The sequence below is a fragment of the Anguilla rostrata genome, chromosome 3 (assembly GCF_018555375.3).
Source record: "Anguilla rostrata isolate EN2019 chromosome 3, ASM1855537v3, whole genome shotgun sequence".
Lineage (NCBI taxonomy): Eukaryota > Metazoa > Chordata > Actinopteri > Anguilliformes > Anguillidae > Anguilla > Anguilla rostrata.
Window position 1 is genome coordinate 71555135 of NC_057935.1, and position 25441 is coordinate 71580575.

The 25441-nt window shown below is 43.1% G+C and overlaps 1 protein-coding gene across 1 annotated transcript in view; it reads right to left on the reverse strand.

Moving 5' to 3' along the window:
* Positions 1-25441, reverse strand: part of neb (nebulin) — a 96981-nt gene that overhangs the window by 45220 nt on the left and 26320 nt on the right. The window contains exons 25-68 of the mRNA XM_064329654.1: positions 24939-25046; positions 24468-24566; positions 24266-24370; positions 24035-24142; positions 23425-23736; positions 23112-23318; positions 22407-22511; positions 21962-22069; positions 21304-21615; positions 20587-20793; positions 20201-20305; positions 19700-19807; positions 18795-19106; positions 18235-18441; positions 17555-17659; positions 17139-17246; positions 16689-17000; positions 16196-16402; positions 15994-16098; positions 15667-15774; positions 15201-15512; positions 14667-14873; positions 14427-14531; positions 14031-14138; positions 13052-13363; positions 12640-12843; positions 12344-12448; positions 12094-12201; positions 11691-12002; positions 11204-11407; positions 10917-11021; positions 10569-10676; positions 10163-10474; positions 9753-9956; positions 9466-9570; positions 9118-9225; positions 8714-9025; positions 8273-8476; positions 7808-7912; positions 7321-7428; positions 6880-7191; positions 6540-6743; positions 5952-6056; positions 5073-5180 (exon numbers count right to left, since the gene is read on the reverse strand). Of these exons, the coding sequence (XP_064185724.1) occupies positions 5073-5180; positions 5952-6056; positions 6540-6743; positions 6880-7191; positions 7321-7428; positions 7808-7912; positions 8273-8476; positions 8714-9025; positions 9118-9225; positions 9466-9570; positions 9753-9956; positions 10163-10474; positions 10569-10676; positions 10917-11021; positions 11204-11407; positions 11691-12002; positions 12094-12201; positions 12344-12448; positions 12640-12843; positions 13052-13363; positions 14031-14138; positions 14427-14531; positions 14667-14873; positions 15201-15512; positions 15667-15774; positions 15994-16098; positions 16196-16402; positions 16689-17000; positions 17139-17246; positions 17555-17659; positions 18235-18441; positions 18795-19106; positions 19700-19807; positions 20201-20305; positions 20587-20793; positions 21304-21615; positions 21962-22069; positions 22407-22511; positions 23112-23318; positions 23425-23736; positions 24035-24142; positions 24266-24370; positions 24468-24566; positions 24939-25046 (7725 nt within the window). The remainder of the gene's footprint in view (positions 1-5072; positions 5181-5951; positions 6057-6539; positions 6744-6879; positions 7192-7320; positions 7429-7807; positions 7913-8272; positions 8477-8713; positions 9026-9117; positions 9226-9465; positions 9571-9752; positions 9957-10162; positions 10475-10568; positions 10677-10916; positions 11022-11203; positions 11408-11690; positions 12003-12093; positions 12202-12343; positions 12449-12639; positions 12844-13051; positions 13364-14030; positions 14139-14426; positions 14532-14666; positions 14874-15200; positions 15513-15666; positions 15775-15993; positions 16099-16195; positions 16403-16688; positions 17001-17138; positions 17247-17554; positions 17660-18234; positions 18442-18794; positions 19107-19699; positions 19808-20200; positions 20306-20586; positions 20794-21303; positions 21616-21961; positions 22070-22406; positions 22512-23111; positions 23319-23424; positions 23737-24034; positions 24143-24265; positions 24371-24467; positions 24567-24938; positions 25047-25441) is intronic.

Sequence of the window (25441 nt, forward strand, 5' to 3'; positions counted from 1 at the left end):
AAATTGGAAAAAGGGAGATAAGCAGTCTCATGTTGATTTTGTTCGAGAGTTACACATACCTTTTACAAGGTGGGTGAGTGCTTCGAATGTGGACACGTTTGAAAAACTGTGTGATTTAATTGAGTTGGAACAATTCAAGACTTCTGTTTCAGACGCTGTTGCTACGTATATCACCGAGCGAAAAGTAAGTACCGCTTCCGAAGCTGCTATTTTGGCAGATGAATTCGTTTTGATTCATAAAGGGATGGCAACTTCGAATCGTTTCCGTGGTGATTCGCCTCGTAACTATTTTTCTCCGCACTCTCCACTTAAACCAATTGGTGTGGAGGGTCACCCACCCGTTAGGGGGAGAGATGTTCCTGGCACAGACGGTAAATTTGACATAACTAGAGTTTGTTATGTGTGCCATGACAGGGGACATTTTAAAGGTGAATGTCCTGGAAACAGGTTTCCAACTAAGGCCTCGCCAAAACCCTTTTCTTCCGGCCCCTCTAGCTCGAAACCCGTTGCGTTGGTTTCGGTTACGCATTCGCCCTTAATTCTTCGGGTTCAACTTCACCTCCGGACTCTAAGTGGATATTGCAGGAAGCTAAAACATCTGAAATTAACCCTAGTTACTCTCCGTTCATTTCTGATGGTTCAGTAGCTCTCTTGGGGGATGACAATGAAGTCCCTGTAAGGATACTGAGAGACACAGGTGCGTCTCAGTCTCTGATACTGGCTGATGTGTTACCATTTTCCCCCAAGTCCTTCAGTGGAGATAGTGTAGTTATTCGTGGTGTTGCTGGTCACGTGGTTGTACCTAGGCATCACCTTGTTCTCCACTCTGACTTTGTCAGTGGGGAAGTGGTGCTTGCAGTTTGCCCTGAATTTCCGATGGGTGACATAACCTTAATTCTGGGGAATGATCTTGCGGGACCGCATGTCACTGGAATGTCGCCGCCTTTTTTGGTATCCTCCAGTCCGTCAGGGAATCGGACGACGCGGGGCGGGTTTTCCTGATGTTTTTACTGCTTGTGCTGTAACCCGCTCTATGGCGCGCAATAATATTCCCTCTGAGTCGGGTCCACGTGCACGGAAAAATAGTTCTCAGTATGATTTGGGTGATACATTTTTTGTAAAAATTGACTCTGATTCGATGGCTTCATCTGTACGTACGCCTGAAGTTGCTGATTCTAAGAGCAACACTGGTCTCTCTTTGGGTCCTTTAACGAATGTCTCTCGTGGTGAGTTGATCGAGGAGCAAAGAGCGGATGATACCCTGACGAAATTGTTTCAGTATTCACGTCCTAGTGTTGGTTTTGGTGATCTTAAGTTGGATGTAATACCCCTGATACTGCTGACAAATCAGGGAAGCCAAAGTCGTATTATTTTACTCAGGAAGGCTTATTACAGCGCAGGTGGACATGGGTAAAAGAGTCATTCGTAGGTGAGGCTACGCAGGTGGTCATCCCCGCTAAATATAGGGAAGCTGTAATTAGACTTTCCCATAACGAAACTGCTGGGCATTTGGGAATAAGAAAGACTTATGACCGGATTTTGCGTAGGTTTTTCTGGCCGGGTGTAAAAAAAGATGTGGCCAAATATATTAAATCCTGTCATACGTGTCAAATTACCAGTAAACCGAATCAGAGAGTACCTGCTGCTCCTCTTTGTCCAATACCGGCGTTGGAAACTCCGTTTACCCATCTAATTGTAGACTGCGTTGGACCTCTTCCGGTCTCACGTAGTGGGCATCCTTATTTGTTAACCATCATGTGCCAATCTACCCGTTACCCTGAAGCTTATCCGTTGCGTTCAATAACCACAAAGTCTGTTTTGAAGGCTCTGACACATTTTATGAGTATTTTCGGCATTCCGAAAGTTCTTCAAACAGACCAAGGATCAAACTTCTGTTCCAAACAGTTTGCTAGAATGTTAAAACAGTTAAAAGTTCAGCACAATAAATCTAGTGCCTACCACCCCCAAAGCCAGGGCGCCCTCGAACGTTTTCATCAGACTTTAAAATCCCTCTTGCGTTCATATTGTACGGAGATGGGTCGTGATTGGGAGGACGGTCTGCCTTGGCTGATGCTGGCTGTTCGAGAGGTTGCCCAGGAAAGTATGGGATTCAGTCCTAACGAACTTGTATTTGGACACTCTGTCCGTGGTCCCACTGCTGTGGTTGCCGATGAGTGGAAATCCGCTGAAGTCCCAGAGAATGTGCTGGACTACGTTAGTGATTTCCGCCTCCGTTTGTACCGTGCTTGTGTAGCAGCTAAGCGGTCTCTGGGTAAGGCGCAGACAAAAATGCAGCGCTTGTTTGATAGAAACGTTAAAGAGCGCAGTTTTAAGGCCGGAGATCAAGTGTTGGCCTTATTGCCTGTAATTGGTAGTCCCTTTCAGGCAAAATTTGCGGGTCCGTATGAGGTCGAAACGGTTATTTCAGACCAAAATTATTTGATTCGAACTCCCGATCGACGAAAAAAGGCACAAGTCTGTCACATTAATTTGCTGAAGGCGTATAACACAACCAACTCTGTTGAAGAAGTGACAACCCCTGTTGCTTCTGGTCCTGTGAATATGGCCATGGTGTTTCCCGTTAAAGCTGTAGGCTTCAATGTGGGCTGTGATTCAGGTTCAGTGCCTAGCACGGACGTGCCTAATGCTGTGATTAGTCCAGTCTCCTGTGGGGGCGAGGAGGATATCACAATGAGAGCTGAATGCATGTTTCTGGGCAGACTGGAAAACACAGCATTTCTGAAAACATTAGAGTCCCGGTTCGACCATTTGTCTGCGGAACAACGTGCCGACTTGATTGCATGAATTAATGGTAATTTAAGCATATTTACTGATACGCCAACTTGCACACACGTCATTGAGCATGATATTGATGTGGGCGCTGCAGCTCCCATCAAACAGCGCTTTTATCGTGTGTCCATGACCAAACGAAAACATCTGGAGGCAGAAATAAAATATATGCTGGACAACGGTATTGCTGAACCAACATCGTCGGCGTGGGCTTCGCCTTGCCTGTTGGTGAATAAGCCTGACGGGTCTTTTCGGTTTTGTACCGATTATCGGAAAGTAAATGCCGTGACAAAAGCCGACTGTTTTCCCTTGCCACGAATGGAGGACTGTGTCGATCAAGTCGGGCAAGCGGCATTTGTGAGCAAACTTGATTTGTTGAAGGGTTATTACCAGGTTCCCTTAACTCCGCGTGCCCGTGAAGTATCAGCATTCGTAACTCATTCCGGACTATATGCTTACTCCGTTATGAGTTTTGGGTTAAAAAACGCGCCGGCCACTTTCCAGCGCCTTATGAATAAGATATTGGATGGTCTTGATGGTTGCGCAGCTTACCTCGACGACGTGGTGGTGTTTAGCGACACTTGGCCTGAACATGTACACCGTCTCGGTGCCCTGCTCGACCGTTTTTCCAATGCTGCGTTGACTGTAAATCTAGCCAAGTGCGAGTTTGCCCAGGCTACAGTCACTTATTTAGGTAAAGTGGTAGGACAGGGAAAGGTTTGCCCTGTTAGGGCCAAAGTTTTAGCCATTGATAATTATCCACCTCCAAAGTCCAAAAAAGATTTGATGCGGTTTTTGGGTATGATTGGCTATTACCGCGGATTCTGTAAAAATTTTTCCACAGTCGTAGCGCCTTTAACGAACTTGTTAAGCGGTAAAGTCTCTTTTGTGTGGACCAAGACTTGTCAGGAGGCTTTTGAAGCGGCCAAGTCCTTACTGTGTCATGCACCAATTCTTTCTGCTCCGCGATACGATAAGCCATTCATATTGTACGTGGATGCTAGCCAGGTGGGCGCAGGAGCTGTCCTTATGCAGTCAGGCGAGCAGGGTATAAATCATCCGGTAGGGTTTTTCTCACGCAAGTTTAATAAACATCAATTAAACTATTCCGTGATTGAGCAGGAAGCCCTCGCTCTTATCTGGGCGTTACAACATTTCGAAGTTTATCTGGATTCTACCTCTAATCCCCTTACAGTTTATACTGACCATAACCCTTTAACGTTTCTGCATACGATGCAGAATTCAAACCAACGGCTCATGCGCTGGTGTCTTTTCTTGCAGGGCCACTCCCTGCAGATTCTACATGTTAAAGGGCGGGAAAATGTTCTCGCGGACGCCCTCTCCCGAGCCCCTTCATAGATACTCAATTGTTTAACAGTGAAAAGTATTGGTAATGGTTTGAAATATTTTTTTTGGGTCGCATGGTAGCGCCCCTTCTAACGGTGGGGGTGTGACGACTGTCTCTAATATTATTTTATTCTTATTGTAGTTACAGGAGTCGGCCAGTGTGTGCGGTGCACCCCTTTCTAATTGAGAGCACCTGGGGGTAAACCCTATAATAAGGAAGCCCCAGTGCTTTCTGGGCCGCTTTTTCTCTTTCTTTCTCACTCTGTTCCAGGTAATCCTGCACCAGGTCTGGCGGTTGGACGGCCCGCGGGTTTTTCCCTTCACCCTCTTTTCTTCGCAGGTTTTGCGTGGTACATTCACATCCCATATTTGCACACGCGCATCCACACACATTTAATACAAATACCCTACATTTCACTCATACATGTATCATTGTTTTCGTCTTAATAAATAATTCCTTTGTTTAAAAGTATACCTTGTTGTGTTGTCTCCCTTTTTGTCACGACTATAGCTTATGTCGTAACACAACGAACATGTCAACAAGCTGCTACAGTCATGTCAAATTCCTAATCACTAGTACATGCCCAGAGTGTAATGGTTCAGCAGTGGGACTCTCATAGTTTGGAATCCTAAGTGTGACATTGCAACACTGCTATACTGTGGTTTTCAACAAAGTATTTCATACTTTCAAAAACAACCAGGTGACCTTGATTCAATCGACATTTGTTCAACATACTCGCTGAATAATGTAGTGTTATATATGTGGTGAATTATTACGGTTTCATTATAGTTTAAGGACAAATGTTCATGAACCCAAGTCAAGAGTCTCATGAATGATACCTCTATATAAATGATATGTAAATTCATTGTTTGGTAAAAACACTATGAAGAAGGCTTAATTGTTGTCTGAAAAGGGTGGAAACAGGTATACTCACGTCGCTGGCGATGTCTCTGGAAGCCTTTGCCGCTTTGATAGCTATGCAGTCTGGTCTCAGATCATAGCCCTTGCTGATAGTTTCCTCATAGCCTTGTCTGTACAATTTCTGTAAAAAAACAAATATGGCTTGTCAGTCAGGACTGTCTTTACTGGGGAAACTACAGGGCAAAACAACTAACAAGCAAAGGGATTCAATATGAAGGGAGATTTGGCTTAGCAAAAACAATACAAATCATATAAGTATAGGCCTGTAAATATGTACTAAGACAGAAAGCATTGTGGGACAAAAGACTGCGTGCAAACTTCCATAACTCTCCATGACCGTGTGCAAAGTGACAGCTACTATGGAAGCCAACAACAGCATTCACTGCCTGCTCAGAGAACACTTTTAAATGATTCACATTATTAACCATATTCACAGCATATGGGTGGAAACAGGAGGAGAGTTACACTATATCACCAAAGGTATCTGGACACCCCTTAGTTTGGGGCTGGTTTTCCTAGTTTGGGCTAGGACCTTTAGTTCCATAAAGGTAAATCTTAATGCTACAGCACGCAATCACATTCCAGACGATTCTGTTCTTTCCCAAACATTTTGGGGGAGGCCCTTTCCTGTCTCAGCATGACAATGCCCCCGAACACAAACCCAATTTCCAGTGGTGATTGTTACATTGGCATTAGAATGTTCAGTAAAGACAATTCTAAGCCCATATTTGTGATCTTACATCTTAAAGGGTCAATAAATTATGACTGGTATTTAATTGCCAGAAATAGCTGTGATGCTTTCCTCAAGCTCTAAAAATCTCAAGGACATATGGATGTTTTGGACAACGGTGTGCTAAAGTGAAAAAAAAAAGAAAGTAACACCAACACCTACCTTGTTCACGTTCAGAGCGTTGGCCTTTGCAAGAAGAAACTCTGGCATGTCTGGAGTCAAGTGGATATTGGTCTTATCTTGATCCCAAGCTTCATTGTACAGGCGCTGTGATAAAGCACATTTACTTTTTAGTGCATTTTTTCTGTTGACTTTGGATAAATTTCAAGTATCGAGTTTCAAGTGTCTATAAACTTTTATCCTTAACTCTCAAAGTGATACAATTGAATTGAGCCTGTTTAATATGGAATACAATCAGTATAATTTGTTGGCAGACTCAATAATATGAATACTCATATTCTTGTACAATTTCTTATAATAAGTGTAGACATTTACCTAGTAACAACTGACCATATATTCTTCTCTTTGCACAGTTACTGCATATTGAGGCTGCAGTAATGCAATTCAGATTTTGTACTAGAAAAAAATCTCAAAGCATTGAACATGTATTGTTTTTATTCTGTCTGTTTTGGCTTATTTATTGATTTTTTTTCTTGCAATTGACAAATGCCAGTCAATACTATTTGAATATATATCTCATGATTTGCATCATATGACGTATCTTCGTGGGACAGGAGCTGACTCACTGACCTTGTTCATTGTGACAGCATTATCCTTCGCCAGGACCATGGGGATTGCCGTCATGTCTATTGTGTACGTAAGGGCATCTGGCTTCTGGCGGTAAAGCCGTTCATTCAGGATGTCCCCTGCTTTCTTTGCCTTCATTACGTCCAGAGAGCCGATTGGGATCCACGCAAGTCCCCTCATGAACTCCATGTCCGATTTGTACACATTCTGATAAAGAGAACGACAGAGTAAGTCACATTTTAATACACTGTGCACTTTAAAAAAGACTCATTTTAAATATTTCTAACAGGCACCATTTGCCGTGCTGTGGTTCGAGACATTTCTTAATTGGTGATGAACTTACATCACTCTGTAGGTCATAGACCTGCTTGGCGTGGACAACATCATTGGAGTCAGGCAGGCAGGTCCAGCTGTGCAGGTGAGTCCTGTAGTTGAAGTCGTTGACTTGGATCTGGCACTTCTTAGCCAACTCGATGGACAGCATGTCCACTGGAAGGTTGTATTTAGTCTTGGACATGTTGAAGTCCTTCTTGTACAGAGCATCACTGGCGATCTTGGCTGCATGCACGGCCATCACCATCAAGGGGTCGTCTTCGACACAACGGTATCCAATATGATGTCCGACTTGCTTGTGGTACCCTTCATGGTACTTGTACTGTAGAAGAATCCAAAAAGATGATGCCAAACAATACATGTGACTGATAACATTTCTAGACAAAACATAAATTGTCTTTATTACAGTAATATTACAAATGTAGAAATCGGTTGCAAATTGAAGACTCACGTCGCTGGCGATGTTCCTTGAAGCCTTGGCACTCACGATCGAGATGGCATCCTTGGGTAGAAGATAGCCCTTCTTTAGGTCTGCTTCATAGCCTTGTCGATAGTACTTCTGCAAAGCACAAAACAGACATTCATGATGATCCAGTCTGCATTTTGTCATAGGCAGGATTACCAGAGGAGTCCTAGTATCACATGACAGTAAAAGGCAGGATTTGATTAAGGTCTCAATAGAGCTCCAATCTGACTCGCTCAATAAAGGCACAAGAGCATTCTTGAGCCTGTCCTTATATACACAAAAACAAAAGCAGGGGAATCATGTTTGTAAAAAATGACTGTTGATCATTCTTGCTGGCTATCCACGCTCACTGCAAAGCACTGTCTGATCTTTGAGCCATGCCTTGTAAATGCAATTCACTCATTCATCTAGAAAACTGTTCTGCAGTTGCTATCAAGGGAGAAAGGGTGATGGAGATGGGTTTTGGCCGTACCGAGCTGGTGTTGAGCGTGTTCTGCTGTGACAGCAGTATCTCAGGGGTGTCAGGCATGATGTGGATCGTTCTCTTGTCCTTGTCCCACGCCTCAGTGTACAACCGCTGAAAGAAAGTTCAAATCGTTGACATCGAATCACTCAAGTAACAGGATGACAGGGAGAGAGTAGGGGGTGCAGTATGATTAAAATCGCAGATGAGATTAAAAAACTACTGGGGAAAAATTTGTCAAATCTTTCAACTGCTCACAAGTGCATTTCACCTAGTCTGTTTTCATTTCTTTTTTTTACTATAGCAGTCACAATAATCATAGTTATGGCCATAAGTATTTCTGACAGATATGCTGGTGATGCTCTCACTCGCTAGCTCAGTTTGATTCCTACGATGTGGCTAACAGCTACTATGCAAATTGGTGGACAGGACTGAAGCTCGTTAGCAGAGTTACAAAAAGGTGGCAAGTCTTACCTTGTTCATGACCAAAGCATTGGTCTGTGCCAGCACCATTTCCAAGGAGTCTGTGGAGCTGTAGAAGGGGATTGTGCTCGGGTGCTGGCGATACTTCCTGTCACTCAGGATATCTCCAGCTTTTTTGGCTTTCTCAACATCAAGAGAGCCAATGGGGACCCAGCCAATACCCTGAAGCCACTTCAGGTCTGCCTTGTATACAGCCTGAGGCGGACAGTAATCACAAATATATGACAGTTACAGGAATGTGAGAATCATTTGCTTTTAGACAGCTGGACCTAATAGCTGATAAGTATAAAACAATGCAGATGTGTATGTGTCTGCTATTAAAATAAAGTTAAAATTTACTATTGTACAGCACAATGAGAAATTACAATTTTACCTTTAAAGAAAGTTGAATAATTATCCTGAAATAGATGTAATGAATTCTCTCAAACTTACATCACTCTGTAGGTCATAGACCTGCCTGGCGTGAACAACGTCGTTGGAGTCGGGCAAGCAGGTCCAGTTGTGCAGGTGTGTCCTGTAGTTGAAGTCGTTGACTTGGATCTGGCACTTCTTAGCCAGCTCGATGGTCAGCATGTCCACTGGAAGGTTGTATTTAGTCTTGGACTTGTGGAAGTCCTTCTTGTACACAAGTTCGCTGGCAATCTTGGCTGTATTCAAAGCCCTCACCATCATGGGGTCGTCTTCGATGCAACGGAATCCAATGTGATGACCGAGTTGCTTGCGGTATCCTTCATGGTACTTGTACTAAAAGTGATCAATTTAGGGTGGTGCGTTTAGCCCTGATTGTATTCAAGTATTTATTTTTTGTTTAATGACATTCAAAACAAAGAACTTACATCACTGGCGATGTCCCTGGATGCCTTGGCTGACTTGAGAGCGATGGCATCAGAAGGCAGGTCATAGCCCTTCTTCTTAGCCTCTTCATTAGCAAGTCTGTATAGTTTCTGAGTGGGAAAATCAACACAACAGACAATTTTATGGCTTAAAGATGTCAGACTATAACTTCACAAAAGTACTCTACTAAACATGAATGGTCAGTAAAACCATTGTCCTTCACTGAGGATGTTATTATATGAATATATATACAATGCAGTTGGGCCATTTTTATTTTAAATAGCAGAACCGACATAGAATTTGATTATCTTCTGCCCAACAGAAGTATCTCCTCTGTCTTCATGTCTCACCTCACTGTAGTTTGCCTTGTTATGTCGAGCCAGAGCTACGTCCATGGCATCAGGCATGATGTGTATATTAGCCTTCTCATTTTCCCAAGCTTCAGTGTACAGACGCTGCAAAAATTCAGAATTCGTTATGAACGTTTCCAGCTCACTGAAAGACAACATCGTTTGAAAATATCTCCCAGAACAATAGTAAATTAAAAGAACTACACTTCAAAACCAATAGGACATTAGCATTTTATAAAAACAGAGTCACTTGATGAAACACGGGCATGATAATCTATAGATAATACCTTGTTGTTAGCTAGAGCATTGGCTTTGGCTAGAACCATTGGCATGTCTTCCATTGTGCTGGTGTGTTTGAAGTTCCAGGGCTGTTGGCGATATTTCCTCTCATTCAGGGCCTCTCCTGCCTTTTTGACTTTCTCAACATCAAGGGAGCCAATGGGGACCCAGCCAAGACCCTGAAGCCACTTCAGGTCCGACTTGTACACGACCTGATTCAACCAGATATTAAGAATTTGCACTGTGTTTGGTTATCAAAAATGTTGCCGTGATATACTTAAGAATGGAAGAATTTAAACATGTCTGTTTACATACATGACTTCAATTGTTTTGCTAACAATACATTACTATGTCACACTGCACAGAAAAAATAAAGCAAATGTTTGTCAGAACCTTGGTTGAGGGTTCTTGAACTTACATCACTCTGAAGGTCATAGACCTGCCTGGCCTGGACAACGTCGTTGGAGTCGGGCAGGCAGGTCCAGTTGTGCAGGTGTGTCCTGTAGTTGAAGTCGTTGACTTGGATCTGGCACTTCTTAGCCAACTCGATGGACAGCATGTCCACTGGAAGGTTGTATTTAGTCTTGGACATGTTGAAGTCCTTCTTGTACAGAGCATCACTGGCGATCTTGGCTGCATGCACGGCCATCACCATCAAGGGGTCGTCTTGGACACAACGGTATCCAATATGATGTCCGACTTGCTCGCGATACCCCACTTTGTACTTGTACTAAAAGAGATCAATTTAGAGTGATGTATTGAGTTCTTACTGTATACAGGCATATACATTTTGGTTAACTGCATTCAGAAAAAAAAGAACTCACATCACTGGCGATGTCCCTGGATGCCTTGGCTGACTTGAGAGCGATGGCATCAGAAGGCAGGTCGTAGCCCTTCTTCTTAGCCTCTTCATTAGCAAGTCTGTACAATTTCTGAGTGGGAAAATCAACACAACAGACAATTTTATGGCTTAAAGATGTCAGACTATAACTTCACAAAAGTACTCTACTAAACATGAATGGTCAGTAAAACCATTGTCCTTCACTGAGGATGTTATTATATGAATATATATACAATGCAGTTGGGCAATTTTTATTTTAAATAGCAGAACCGACATAGAATTTGATTATCTTCTGCCCAACAGAAGTATCTCCTCTGTCTTCATGTCTCACCTCACTGTAGTTTGCCTTGTTATGTCGAGCCAGAGCTACGTCCATGGCATCAGGCATGATGTGTATATTAGGCTTCTCATTTTCCCAAGCTTCAGTGTACAGACGCTGCAAAAATTCAGAATTCGTTATGAACGTTTCCAGCTCACTGAAAGACAACATCGTTTGAAAATATCTCCCAGAACAATAGTAAATTAAAAGAACTACAATTCAAAACCAAAAGGACATTAGCATTTTATAAAAACAGAGTCACTTGATGAAACACGGGCATGATAATCTATAGATAATACCTTGTTGTTAGCTAGAGCATTGGCTTTGGCTAGAACCATTGGCATGTCTTCCATTGTGCTGGTGTGTTTGAAGTTCCAGGGCTGTTGGCGATATTTCCTCTCATTCAGGGCCTCTCCTGCCTTTTTGACTTTCTCAACATCAAGGGAGCCAATGGGGACCCAGCCAAGACCCTGAAGCCACTTCAGGTCCGACTTGTACACGACCTGAATCAACCAGATATTAAAAGGTTAAATGGATTTCCATTAACAAAATGTCCCAGCGATATATTTTATATGAGAGATACCATTTAACAGCAACTATTGTGTAGTTAAAAAAACAGCATACAGGATGGTACAAATATGCATTGTATGTCCATAAGTTGCTCCCACGAGATGTAATGTTACTAATAAGGGACTGAAATCAGACTGAACAGCACAGCCTCAGGTCATTCAGCATCTTAAAGGAGTCAATACTCTGTAAACATGTGGTTGAGTAACTTCGACTTACATCACTCTGGAGGTTATAGACCTGCCTGGCGTGGACAACGTCATTGGAGTCGGGCAAGCAGGTCCAGTTGTGCAGGTGAGTCCTGTAGTTGAAGTCGTTGACTTGAATCTGGTTCTTCTTGGCCAATTCAAAGGCCATCATGTCCACTGGGAGGTTGAACGTAGTCTTGGACTTGTGGAAGTCCTTCTTGTACAGGGCATCACTGGCGATCTTAGCTGAATTTAAGGCCAGCATGAGCAAGGGGTCATCTTGAATGCTTCGGGCTCCAATATGATGTCCAACTTGCTTGCGATACCCTTCATGGTACTTGTACTAAAACAGATCAATTTAAAGTGATGTATTGAGTCCTTACTGTATTCAGGAATATATATTTGGTTAATGGCATTCAGTACAAAGAACTTACATCACTGGCGATGTCCCTGGATGCCTTGGCTGACTTGAGAGCGATGGCATCAGAAGGCAGGTCATAGCCCTTCTTCTTAGCCTCTTCATTAGCAAGTCGGTATAATTTCTGAATGGGAATATCAAAGTAATTTACAATTTTTTACCACATCAATGTTTCACATTGTGAAATATTTTTTAAAAATTTTGTGTTTTTACATTAGGCTAATATTTGAAAAAATAGCTCCATTTCCTTTGTCTTCATGTCTCACCTCACTGTAGTTTGCCTTGTTATGTCGAGCCAGAGCTACGTCCATGGCATCAGGCATGATGTGTATATTAGTCTTCTCATTTTCCCAAGCTTCAGTGTACAGACGCTGCAAAAATTCAGAATTTAATACATCCATCAGTATCAACTGACCAAAGAAAAGCACTCACAGTCATTATCAAAAACGAAATGGATTAAAATGCTGACATGCCATGCCCAAGAATGCAGGTTGCATGTTTGAAAAAGTATACAATATTATTAATTTGATTAAACACAGGCATGATAATCTATAGATAATACCTTGTTGTTAGCTAGAGCATTGGCTTTGGCTAGAACCATTGGCATGTCTTCCATTGTGCTGGTGTGTTTGAAGTTCCAGGGCTGTTGGCGATATTTCCTCTCATTCAGGGCCTCTCCTGCCTTTTTGACTTTCTCAACATCGAGGGAGCCAATGGGGACCCAGCCAAGACCCTGAAGCCACTTCAGGTCCGACTTGTACACGACCTGAATTAAATAAAATGTCATAAGTTTAAAAAACAATTCTAAATAAGACAAAATAAGACATTTTTTTTCCGACAGGGATACACTACACAAGTTATTATATAATTAATGGTCCAGGAAACTGAAATCTGAGAATTCTTAGATGATGTGCGGTTTTAATACTTTCTTTGCAGCGTCCATTTAAAGCAGAAAGGCATTTTCTCAAACTTACATCACTCTGTAGGTCATAGACCTGCCTGGCGTGGGAGACATCACTAGAGTCGGGCAGGCAGGTCCAGTTGTGCAGGCGAGTCCTGTAGTTGAAGTCGTTGACTTGAATCTGGTTCTTCTTGGCCAATTCAAAGGCCATCATGTCCACTGGAAGGTTGAACTTAGTCTTGGACTTGTGGAAGTCCTTCTTGTACAGGGCATCACTGGCGATCTTAGCTGCATGCACGGCCATCACCATCAAGGGGTCGTCTTGGACACAACGGTATCCAATATGATGTCCGACTTGCTCGCGATACCCCACTTTGTACTTGTACTAAAAGAGATCAATTTTGGGTGATGCATTTGCTCCTGATCGCATACAAGTATATATTTACATATTTACGTATAAGGACAAGGGCAGATTGCAGCGTATCATTCGCGCTGCTGAGAGGGTGATTGGCTGCAATCTGCCATCCCTCCAGGACCTGCACACCTCCAGGGCCCTGAGGCGGGCAGATAAGATTGTGGCCGACCCCTCCCACCCTGGACACAAACTCTTTCAAACACTCCCCTCCGGCAGGAGGCTGCGGTCCATCAGGACCAAAACCTCACGACATAAGAACTGTTTTTTCCCGAATGCAGCTGGCCTCATCAACAAGGCCCGGGACCCCCACTGATACCACTGATACTGTACTGTTATCCTGACCCCCACGGACACCAAACAGACAGCACCTGTACTTATAACACTTTATCCCCTATTGTTTATTGTTTAATGTTTACCGTTTGTACTATGTTTATGTTATGTTATGTTATGTTATGTCTGTTATGTTTTTATTGCACTATGTTTATCTTATTTTATTTATCTATTTTATGTTCACTGTTATGCACCACCTGACCAAAACAAATTCCTTGTATGTGTAAACCTACTTGGCAATAAAACCTCATTCTGATTCTGATTCTGATTCTGATTTCTTTGGTTAATGGCATGACAAAGAACTTACATCACTGGCGATGTCCCTGGATGCCTTGGCTGACTTGAGAGCGATGGCATCAGAAGGCAGGTCATAGCCCTTCTTTTTGTCTTCTTCATTAGCAAGTCGGTACAGTTTCTGAGTAAAGAAAAGTAGAAAAACATTAGATGTTAGAAAATTAGAAAATCTAATGCCACTTTGTACTACAATATTTACATTATTATTAGTGCACTTAAGCGTTTACTGACTTATTATCTAAATAACAATTCTAAAAGAGTCTTGTTAGTAGGGCTTTCAGTTCTTTGTTCTTAACTGACAATAGAATCATTCAAAGTATCCCTTGGACAGTTACATTATATTTTTCATGAATTGACTCAGGAAATATGACCAAGTGCATGTAGGATGTCCTGAGATCGCAAAGCTTACCTCACTGTAGTTGGCCATGTTATGCCGTGCCAGAGCTACATCCATGGAGTCAGGCATAATGTGGATCTTGGTCTTATCTTTCTCCCAGGCATCAGTGTATGCATGCTACATGAAAGACAGTTACATCAGCTATGAGCTCATTGGACAGTTTCACTCTTGAAACAAGGCTGTAATCCACTGGGTGAGTCACAGACATTATGTGAATAATGGGTTCACAAATATTTGTCCAAGCATTCTTACCTTGTCCATGACCTGAGCATTTGTAGTGGCTAAGACCATGTCCATGGAGGTCATGTCTTTGGTGAATTTCAAATTGCTGGGAGGCTGGCGATACAGTTTCTCGCAGCCAATCGTGGTTGCTGTCTTTGCTTTCTCAACATCCAAAGAACCAATGGGGATCCACCCTACTCCTTTCATGTAGGTGTTATAATCACTTTTGTAGGCATTCTGCGGAAAAACAGAACACAAACTTGCACATGGGTAATCTTTCTCCAGTCTGGCAATACTGTCATTATGTGAACAGTGTTAAACTGCAACCTTTATGTACAGATTTTGATGAGTACACGTTATTTGTTTGTTGAACGAAGAAAAGTTAATCAACTGAAATGAAAGTTAATTCAGTAATGTAATGACTTGCAATTACCAGCCTTTGTTTATAAAGAAAGTTATGTTAAAATAAAGAAATTCAACCAGAGAGAGAGACAAACAAAGAGAGAGAGAGAGACAGAGGGAGAGAGAGAAAGAGACATAGAGAATTAATGAGTCCATACTCACATCGCTAATGATGCTTTGCATGTTGCGTGCCAGTTGCAGATTCATGGCATCGGGCAGAACTGTGTAATGTGAGATGTGCTGCCGGTAGCCAGTGTTGGTGGTCGCAGCCGAGGCCTGCTTGGCCTGCACCACACTGAGCATGTCTACGGGGGTGTGGTACTTCAGCTTGGATAGGTGGTAGTCCTTCTTGTAGTTCCTCTCGCTCTGCATCTTGGCCACGTTCATGTAGTGCACCAGCAAGGGGTCGTCATGGAGATTGCGAATACCCAGGTGATGGCCCTTATCTTTCTCATAAGCCAGTTTGTACTTGTACTGCAAGAGTATGCAGAGATTTGTTTCCGGAGGGGTGGGGGGAGGGTATATAATTCACAAGATTTAATTATGCAAGTTTGACATAATCAGACATAACATAGAACCCTATCGGAGAAAAATTTTGAATATGTTGAAGGGAACCTGACACACTTACATCACTGGCAATGTTTGCAGAGGCCTTTGCTGCCTGGACTGGGATAGCGTCGAGCGGGAGGTTATAACCTTTGTCCCTCATTTCTTCAAGGCCAGCTTTATAGATTTTCTGGTGTGTAAAAACGATACAGAACATAGTAGTCACAGTTGAAAGAGTGTAACAACACACTGGAATATTTTGTTCAAATTTAAAAATGATTAAACCTGAAAATGTTTTGAGGGATAATTTTAACACAATTGCTATTTGTTTGGCTACAAGTATATTGTTTAGAAGTACACCAGCGATATAAATGGCAGCGATACTTGGTGTCTCTTTGGTGGGTCCTACCTGGCTCATGTTGATCTGGTTCACCTTTGCCATAATGATCTCAGGACTGTCGGGCATGATGTGGACGTTGAGCTTGTCCTTATTCCAGGCATCTGTGTAGGCTTTCTGCATTACAAAAGGAGAATAAGAGACAAGTATTCATGCAGGGGACAGGAAGGTCATGCAAGACAACTTATGTTATTTAGGCAAATGTGCCCCATACCTGATTCATGATCTGATTGTTGGTGGTGGCGAGAACCATGTCCATGGAGTCCATCAGCTTTTTGAACTCAAACTTGGAGGGGTGAGTGCGGTACTTCTTCTCACTCTGAATCTCGCTGCCAACCTTTGCAGTCTCCACTGCCAGGGAGCCTATAGGTACCCAGCTTAATCCTTTCATGTAGTTGTTGTACTCGTTCTTGTACTCATTCTGTGAATAAAACCATACATAGGTATGTAGTCATTGCTTCTGGATTTCAGATTAACAAATCTTACCACAGTGAAGGAAGGCAAATACATTTACTGGAAGACACCCCACCTTGTTTGTGAGGAAGGCGTTGAGATGTTTTACAGAAAATGCATAAGTAAATAAGACCCTAGTCTGCCCTTAACTAGAGCACCTCCTACAACACAGTGTCCCCATCATAGCACTGATGTCTTAGCTTGCACTTGCAGGAGGAGCACAATCAAAAGGACTGATCAAACGCTCCACTCACCTCGCTAACGCTGGCTTTCACATTGCGAGCTAAATCCAGAGGCATGGCGTCGGGCAGGAGGGTGTATCGGTGCAGGTACGTCCGGTAGCCGATGTCGGTGGTCACGGCGGAGGCCTGCTTGGCCTGGACCACACTGAGCATGTCCACGGGGGTGTGGTACTTCAGCTTGGCCAGGTGGTAGTCCTTCTTGTAGTTCCTCTCGCTCTGCATCTTGGCCACGTTCATGTAGTGCACCAGCAAGGGGTCGTCATGGAGATTGCGGAGGCCAACGTGATGGCCTTTGGCCTTTTCAAAGGCCAGCTTGTACTTGTACTGTAAAGGATTTAGAACGGTTTGCTTTAGTCACACACTCTGCCCCTTTGCTAAGTCCTCCAAAGTAATAGACAATGAAAGGGTTGGATGACTGGAAAGATCTACAGTGGTAAGGACGAAAACGTAAAGTTCACCTACATCACTGGCGATATCTCTGGAGGCTTTTGCTGTTTTGATTGATATGGCATCTGTGTTCAGGTCGTATCCTTTCTTTGCCATGTCTTCGATACCGGCTTTGTAAAGTTTCTGCAATGGAATGCAACTACAGTTCAGTCTATCACCATCTCTAACTCAAAAACACAATTTTTACCAGTGCTGTCTTTTAAAAATATAGTTAATATCCATCATTATGCCAATAATATTATGTTAACAAGAAATATATTTTTGCACTGTTGTAATATGATGTCTATGTTAGCATTATGCGAGTGTCATATAGACGTTGTATTGAGAAAAGTTGTTATCATAAAATATATAGTCATACCGAGGATGGAAAATGACTAAACTACATTTACAAACACAGCCATTATTTAAATACAGTAACAAATGGATCTTACCTGGCTCATGTTGAGCTGGTTCACCTTTGCCATAATGATCTCAGGACTGTCGGGCATGATGTGAACGTTGAGCTTGTCCTTATTCCAAGCTTCTGTGTAGGCTTTCTGCATCACAACAGGAGAATAATAGACAGGTATTCATCCAGGGGGCAGTAAGGTTATGTAAGAGAACTTGTAACATAACATAACATAACATAACATAATGAGAAGAACAGGATATTCAGCCCAACATGCTTGCCATCTTCCTACCACTGAAGTGTACCTAATGCTCGGTTTACCTCCAAACTAGATAGTATCCAGCACCATATCAAGCCTAGTCTTGAAAACCCCTGAGTTTCTGCCTCTGCAACATGACTTGGCAAGCTATTCCACACATTGACTACTCTCTGCATGAAAAAACATGTTTCCTAATATCTGTACGAAATGTACCTTTTGCTCATTTCCATTTATGCCCCCTTGTTCTACTAACGGAACTGAACTTGAAGAATCTCTAGGAGTTCACTTTGTTAATCCCCTTTATGAATTTAAAAGCCTCAATCAAATCACCCCAAAGTCTCCTTTTACTAAGCACGAAGAGGTTAAGCTTCTTACGTCTTTCATCATAACTTTTATATTTCATACCAGAAACCAATTTGATTGTCCTTTGGTTGTTCTGTTATTTAGGCAAATGTGCACCGTACCCGGTTTATGATCTGGTTGTTGGTGGTGGCCAGAACCATGTCCATGGAGTCCATCAGCTTTTTGAACTCGAACTTGGAGGGGTGAGTGCGGTACTTCTTCTCACTCTGAATCTCGCTGCCAACCTTCGCAGTCTCCACTGCCAGGGAGCCTATAGGTACCCAGCTTAATCCTTTCATGTAGTTGTTGTACTCGTTCTTGTACTCATTCTGCAAACAAAATCATACACAGATATGTGGCCATCACTTCTGGATATTGGCAGATTGTAAGTCCTGGTTCCACCAGGGGAGGCACTGTTGAGCAATGAATGACATTATTGAGAGAACTGAAATCCCCCCCCCCCCCCACCCAAGTGAGATGCAGATGATGGCTTATGCATCATCCTGTCAGACATCCAACCAAAGTTAGCACAGCCATGGTCAGAAATTCATTTGAGCCATAGGGTGAATTACAGCACCAAAAACACAAATGCTCCAACTGGATAACACCAGAAATAAACACAAAACTCTGCTTTAAATTCAAATGGTACGGAACAGAAAAAAATATATATATATATACTTACGTCGCTAATGTTGGCGTTAACCGTGCGAGCCAGATGCAGAGGCATGGCGTCGGGCAGCAGGGTGTAGCGATGTAGCGGCTGCCTGTAGCCGATGTCGGTGGTCACGGCAGAGGCCTGCTTGGCCTGCACCACACTGAGCATGTCCACGGGGGTGTGGTACTTCAGCTTGGACTTGTGGTAGTCCTTCTTGTAGTTCCTCTCGCTCTGCATCTTGGCCACGTCCATGTAGTGCACCAGCAAGGGGTCGTCATGGAGATTGCGAAAACCCAGGTGATGGCCTCTGGCCTTCTCGTAGTCTTTCTTGTACTGGATCTGTGGAGAAAACAGAACAACATTAAATATTTTCTTAATATTACATAAAATTACCTTAAGTAAATCATTTATAATGTCTCCTCTGGTTTATATTTAAATTTAAAAAAGGGTTCTGCTGCAATATCCATGACATAAAACAAACACGATCATGCAATGTGTCCAGTGTACTTTGTGGCTGAAGTTGAAAAGAAAATGGCACTTGGCTGTAATGTGTGGCAAACTGCAAGGGTTTAATTTAGGCAAAGGAGGTTTTTTTTAATTTTACTGGCTACTGTGAGATTAGGGTGAGAGAAACGCCTCCTTTGCACAGTCAGGGAGGTCAAGGGAGGAGGTATCTCCAAAATTCAAATTACCCGCCCAATGTAGTTCTCCAAAAATAAGCAAGGGTGGAGGTGTATGTCATTATGACGTACCGAATGATACCTCTCCCAAATTTGCTCCCGCCACTGCCGTTAGTTTTGTGCAAAGACTGCTTTGGCCAGTCCACTGAGAGAGACTGGATCAGTTACACACCACGATCTGTAAAATGAGGTTAATGCTGTTTTGCGGTGGACCTCCCCTTTAAGTCGATATAAACCTGTAGGCACACTCACATCGCTGGCAATGTGTCTCCCCAGCTTCGCAGTCACGATGGGAATAGCGTCCAGCTTCAGGTCGTACCCTTTGGCAAGGTCCTCCAGCCACTTGTGCTTGTAATGAGCCTAGGAGGAAGCAAAGGAAAAAATACAACAAACGTCACCATGTAGCACCTATTGGTCCTTACATTAACCTATTATATAAGCGGATGAAAGAAACAAAGATTCATATATGATGATTTATTCATTTCATGACTGGTTTATTCATTTTATTAATATATACGTATATTCATTTTATCTCTCGTAACCTTTAGCTTTTGACTGTTAGAACAAATCTGTTTTATTCTTTTTTTTTGTAATCAGGGCTCCGTTGAAAAAGAGACCCACAGTTGCCTCAATGTGATTTCCCTGTATAAATAAAGGTTAATAATAATATGCATATCTGAAGGGGAATTTCTAGGCAAAAACAAAAACAAGAAAAAGCTGCTTCTGTTGTTGTGTTGAGGCCCGGGCACTCACTTCACTCATGGTCGTGGCGTTAAACTTGGCCTGGATGAACTCGGGGTAGTCCACGGGCAGGGTGTAGCTGTGCTTGTACTGCTCCCCGGAAGCTCTGTACGCCGCCTGGAGAAACACAATCGCGAACGTCACTCTGAGCACGAGGTTCGGTTAAAGTCACGTTAGCAGCGCTGTCCAAGGTGAACGTGAGGGACACCCAGGGTACGTGCATCTTTTTCTGGTTACTCACTAAATTAGTAGCCCCACAAACATTACAACAGTTAATTTTGCCACTAGATAACAATAAACTTACTGCGAAAAAGAATTTAATGTATTTGACGCCACGGTACAGTACCCGCTCTGTTTATTTAATTTGTGGCTATCTGTAAATGTGGAAAAACTCTCACGTCGTCAAGCTGCTTGGTGTTGCTCGTGGCTAGGGTCATGTTCATAGAGTCCATGGGGCTGGTGAACTTGAGGGTGCTGGGGTGCTGGCGATAGGATTTCTCATCCAGGGCATGCTTAGCTGCCTTGGCTTTCTCCTGGTCCAAGGAGCCAATGGAGATCCAGCCGATGCCCTTGAGTGCGGTGTTATAGTCCGCCTTGTAGGCATTCTGTTCAAATCGAAAAAACAAAAACACACAGTCAAGCCTGGTCTTAGCCTCTGGATAAATACACAATTTATTCAACAGACAAAAAGAAATGTATTAATTTATGCTCAAGTTGAAAAAACGAACACAGTTTGCTCCAGTCAACCCTGGTCTTAGTCTCTGAATAAATACAGAATTTAAATTTAAAGCTTAAATTTAAGATACACTTTATTGAACCCCGTGGGGTAATTTTTCCTCTTCATTTAAGTCATCCTAGCTACTTAGGAGCAGTAGGCAGCCACAGTGCAGCGCCCGGGGCCCAGCTCCAGCTCTGAGGCCAGTGCCTTAGTCAAGGTCAGTGGCAGGAGTGTATCTAACCTCAACTTCTCTCCCCTCAGCTGGACGGCCACAGTCTCTGCTGGAATACACCGGTTCTCTGCACTAGCCAATCACGTTTCAGCTACACCCATTTCAAAAGCACCAGCATTCTCGACAGGTTGAGCCAGGAAAAGAGAGATGAGAATGAAACCTTACATCGCTCTGGAGTTCCATCACGGCTCGGGCCTGTTGCAGGTTCACTGCGTCGGGCAGGAGGGTGTAGCGGTGCAGGTACTTTCGGTAGCCGATGTCGGTGGTCACGGCAGAGGCCTGCTTGGCCTGCACCACACTGAGCATGTCCACGGGGGTGTGGTACTTCAGCTTGGACTTGTGGTAGTCCTTCTTGTAGTTCCTCTCGCTCTGCATCTTGGCCACGTCCATGTAGTGCACCAGCAAGGGGTCGTCATGGAGATTGCGGAAGCCGACATGATGGCCCTTCGCCTTCTCGTAGGCCAGCTTGTACTTGTACTGTGAATGCACAGAATTGCAATTTTACAATGAACCCTTTGGGGTGTAAGATCACAGATGTGTGATTAATAAATCTTTATTCTGGACTGAATGTCCATATATATATATATATATATATATACAAACAGGTTAAAAAGACAAACAGACAATGTTCTTAACTGAATGTTCTTAACTGAACATTCTAATGCTGATGTCACAATCACTACTGGTGAGTGAAAGCAGTGGAGTTCTAGAACTCTGACTTATTTTGAAAAAAAAAAAAAAAGGAACCTACCCTTCAAAGTGCTAAATATTGTATCATGCAAATGAACACAACCCAAGCAGCACATTTTAACAGAGTACTCACATTGCTGGCAATATCTCTGGAGGCCTTGGCTGCAGTGATAGGAATAGCATCTTCTTTCATCTGGTGACCTTTGAGGAGATCTTGCTTATGGGCATACGTGTAATAATTCTGCAAAAAGGTCATGCATACATAAATGTTCAGCACATTATAACATACTATTAAAAGAGTCTAATCCTATTTCTAGTCAGAGTTTTGAACACAACTGTCATAGAAGGAATTGTATGCTGCAAATGCTTTTAAACTTCTTTTAAAAATTCTGTTTTCATAATATAATGTTTCGGTAATGGCTTTCAATAAAGTTTTTTATTCTATTTTTTTTTGTATTTACATTGAAATTCATGTTATGCTGCATAATAATATTCAGGAAATGATGTAAAACCAGAAAATTAAAACTAGGTATGAGCAAATAAAATAGGCCTCTGTGAAGCAACCTATATGCACCCACCGGACTGATATTGATAGCGTTGTATTTGGCCAGCACCAGCTGCGGGGAATCCGGAGGCAGGTGATAGGTGTGCTTGAATTTCTCTCCACTGGCTTTGTATTCTCTCTGAAAAACCAGGCACCCAACTGTTAGAATTTCCCATGGGGACAGAGGACATACAGCACAACATTATACATCTGCAGTTTGAAAATGAACAATTTGTATTACATGCGGTGTTCCACATGGCTCCATACTTGGGACCATATTTTTTATTTTCTGAATACAAAGTCCCATTTACTGACATAGTGTGCATACTTGGCAGGAAATCTAATAGATGTTGCTGCACAGGTGATTCACAGCTGCACATATGTAAAACAGGAGAATAGTCCAATTTGTTGACTGGTATAAAAACAACGTGCTTCCTTCGGACAATAGCAGTTGAATAATTCTTGTAAAATTATGCAAAAGGAACATCATAAGAAGCCTTTTTGAAGCCTTTGACAATTAGCATTTTGTGTATGACTACCTTTTCAACCATTCCCTTGTGTTAGAGAGGGATGTACTGAAAATAAATGTAAAAGAATAAAAGTCTGCAACTATAAACATCATTAGTGGATTTTTGCCTGATTGAAGGCATTTCTGCAGTTAAGCGAGTAACTGATATATTCTGTGTGTAATATGAGCAGGTGCATTGCAAGGAGGGGACAGGCCGTCTGCGAGACTCACATCACTTAGCTGCAAGGCGTTCACTTTGGCCTGAACCATGACCGGCGAATCCGTGATGCTGGTGAACTTCAGAGTGTCGGGGTGCTGCCTGTATCTCTTCTCATTCAGAGCGTTCCCGGCCATTTTGACCTTCTCCATGTCGAGGGAGCCGATGGGGACCCAGCCTGCGCCCTTGATGTAGTTGTCATACTCCGATTTGTAGTTGACCTTCAGGGGGGGACAAAAGCACGGGGGATGTAAGAGCGATCGGAGACATCGGCGGATGGCGACAAGTCAGCGACCGGACGAGCTGAGGAGCTGAGACGCAACGTACGTCGCTGCAGCTGCTGCCGACGTTCCGGGCGTTTTCCAGGTTCAGCGCGTCGGACAGCAGGGTGTAGCGGTGCAGGTACGTCCGGTAGCCGATGTCGGTGGTCACGGCGGAGGAGTTCTTGGCCTGCACCACACTGAGCATGTCCACGGGGGTGTGGTACTTCAGCTTGGACTTGTGGTAGTCCTTCTTGTAGTTCCTCTCGCTCTGCATCTTGGCCACGTTCATGTAGTGCACCAGCAAGGGGTCGTCCTGCAGGCTGCGGAAGCCAACGTGATGACCTTTGGCCTTCTCGTACTGCTTCTTGTACTGATACTGCGGGTACACAACAGAAGATGTTCTCTTTCACCATTTTCTCATCACAAACCCAAAAATAATTTGTTATCTGGCAGTGGGGCTGAATTGAAAATATTAAAAACAAGCTTTGAAAATCTTCCTATCCAGTACATATATGTGCAGGGCTGCAGCTATGAATTCCAGTCCTGGGACAAATTTTTTTTTCAATTTTACAGTGTCCTCACTGTGCAGTTTACAGTCTGAAACACAGTGCCCTCACAGTGCAGTTTAAAGTCTGAAACACAGTGTCCTCACAGTGGAGTTTACAGTCACTTACGTCACTGGCAGCTTGTCGGGCAGCCTTAGCAGCAACTATGGGAATAGCATCAGTCGTCAGGTTGTACCCCTTTGCAATGAGATCCTCCAAGGGAATCTTGTAGTAGTTCTGAAACAGAAAGCAAATTTAAATTCGTTTTCCAGTATGAACTGAATCGAAATGGAATAGACCCCAATCTTGGAATCTGCCCGGATTCGATGGATTTGTAAACAGTACGGTGTCACGCTTCACCTTGCTGATGTTGTAGGCGTTGCATTTGGCCTGTACAAACTCCGGAACATCCGGTGGCAGTGAGTACTTCTGATGGATTTCCCCCAGGCCTTTCTTGTAGTGCAGCTGGGATGAGAGCAGCAGATGGATTAGTAATCTCACAAAATGTCAGAAAAACAAAATGGAGGTGTGACTATGTTTCTATTTAGAAAAGCAGACTCACGTCGCTCCTTTGGATCTGATTGGCTTTCGCCTGGAGCATGACCGGGTGGTCATCGATGGCGGTGAAGGGGATGCTGTCTGGGCGCTGCCTGTACTTTTTCTGTGTGGGGGGGGGGAATACCAAAATCATCTCTCGCATCTCCGAAGAATTTACCATGAAGTGTAAACGTAGAAAAGCGGATAAAAATCACATTTATGTGGATCGGCTTCGATCCAGCAACATTTTTTATTTATTTTATTTATTTAGTTTATTTAAACAGGGACAGTGTACAAAGAACATTAACCTTATATAAAACAAGGAAAGATGTAATGTACCGGGTTATAGCAATTTGCTAATTTCCACCGTAGTCCTGGCAGGTATGGTAAGTAAATGAAGTACATTAACGTGGCATTCAGCTGAGCGTCGTAACGAGTTGATAAACCATTTGCTATAAGGCACAGCGCTGAACAACGTCCCGTGGCGCTGTCTCACCTCGTTGAGGATGTCAGCGGCTCTTTTGGCATTTTCGACCTCCATCGAACCGAAGGGCACCCAGGAAGTTCCCTTGGTGTAGTTGTTGTACTCGGATCTGTATTCATTCTGCAGTTAGAAAAAAAAGACACACATGAATCAAACTGTATGCAAAATGCTCACTGCTAAATCAACTCTTACAGAGTACATACAAGTTCATATTGGACTCATATGTTCTCTGTTGGAGTTTAATCAACACTGGACAACCCTACTTAGACATAAACTTCAGAGAAGTTTTGAAAAGTTTTTTTTTTTAATCTGACACAGACACAATAGCAAATCACTGTAAATTCTCTTAGGGACCACTGAGCTAAAATAGAGCTTTACTTGGGAGATGAATGGCCTAAGAATCCGTAACGGAAAACTAAAACCCTGTGGCAGCTTATGCATCTATCACCTGACACGACATCAAAGAGGGTCACATGCCCATAACCAAAGGCAGCTGATGATGCTCGTGCCACACC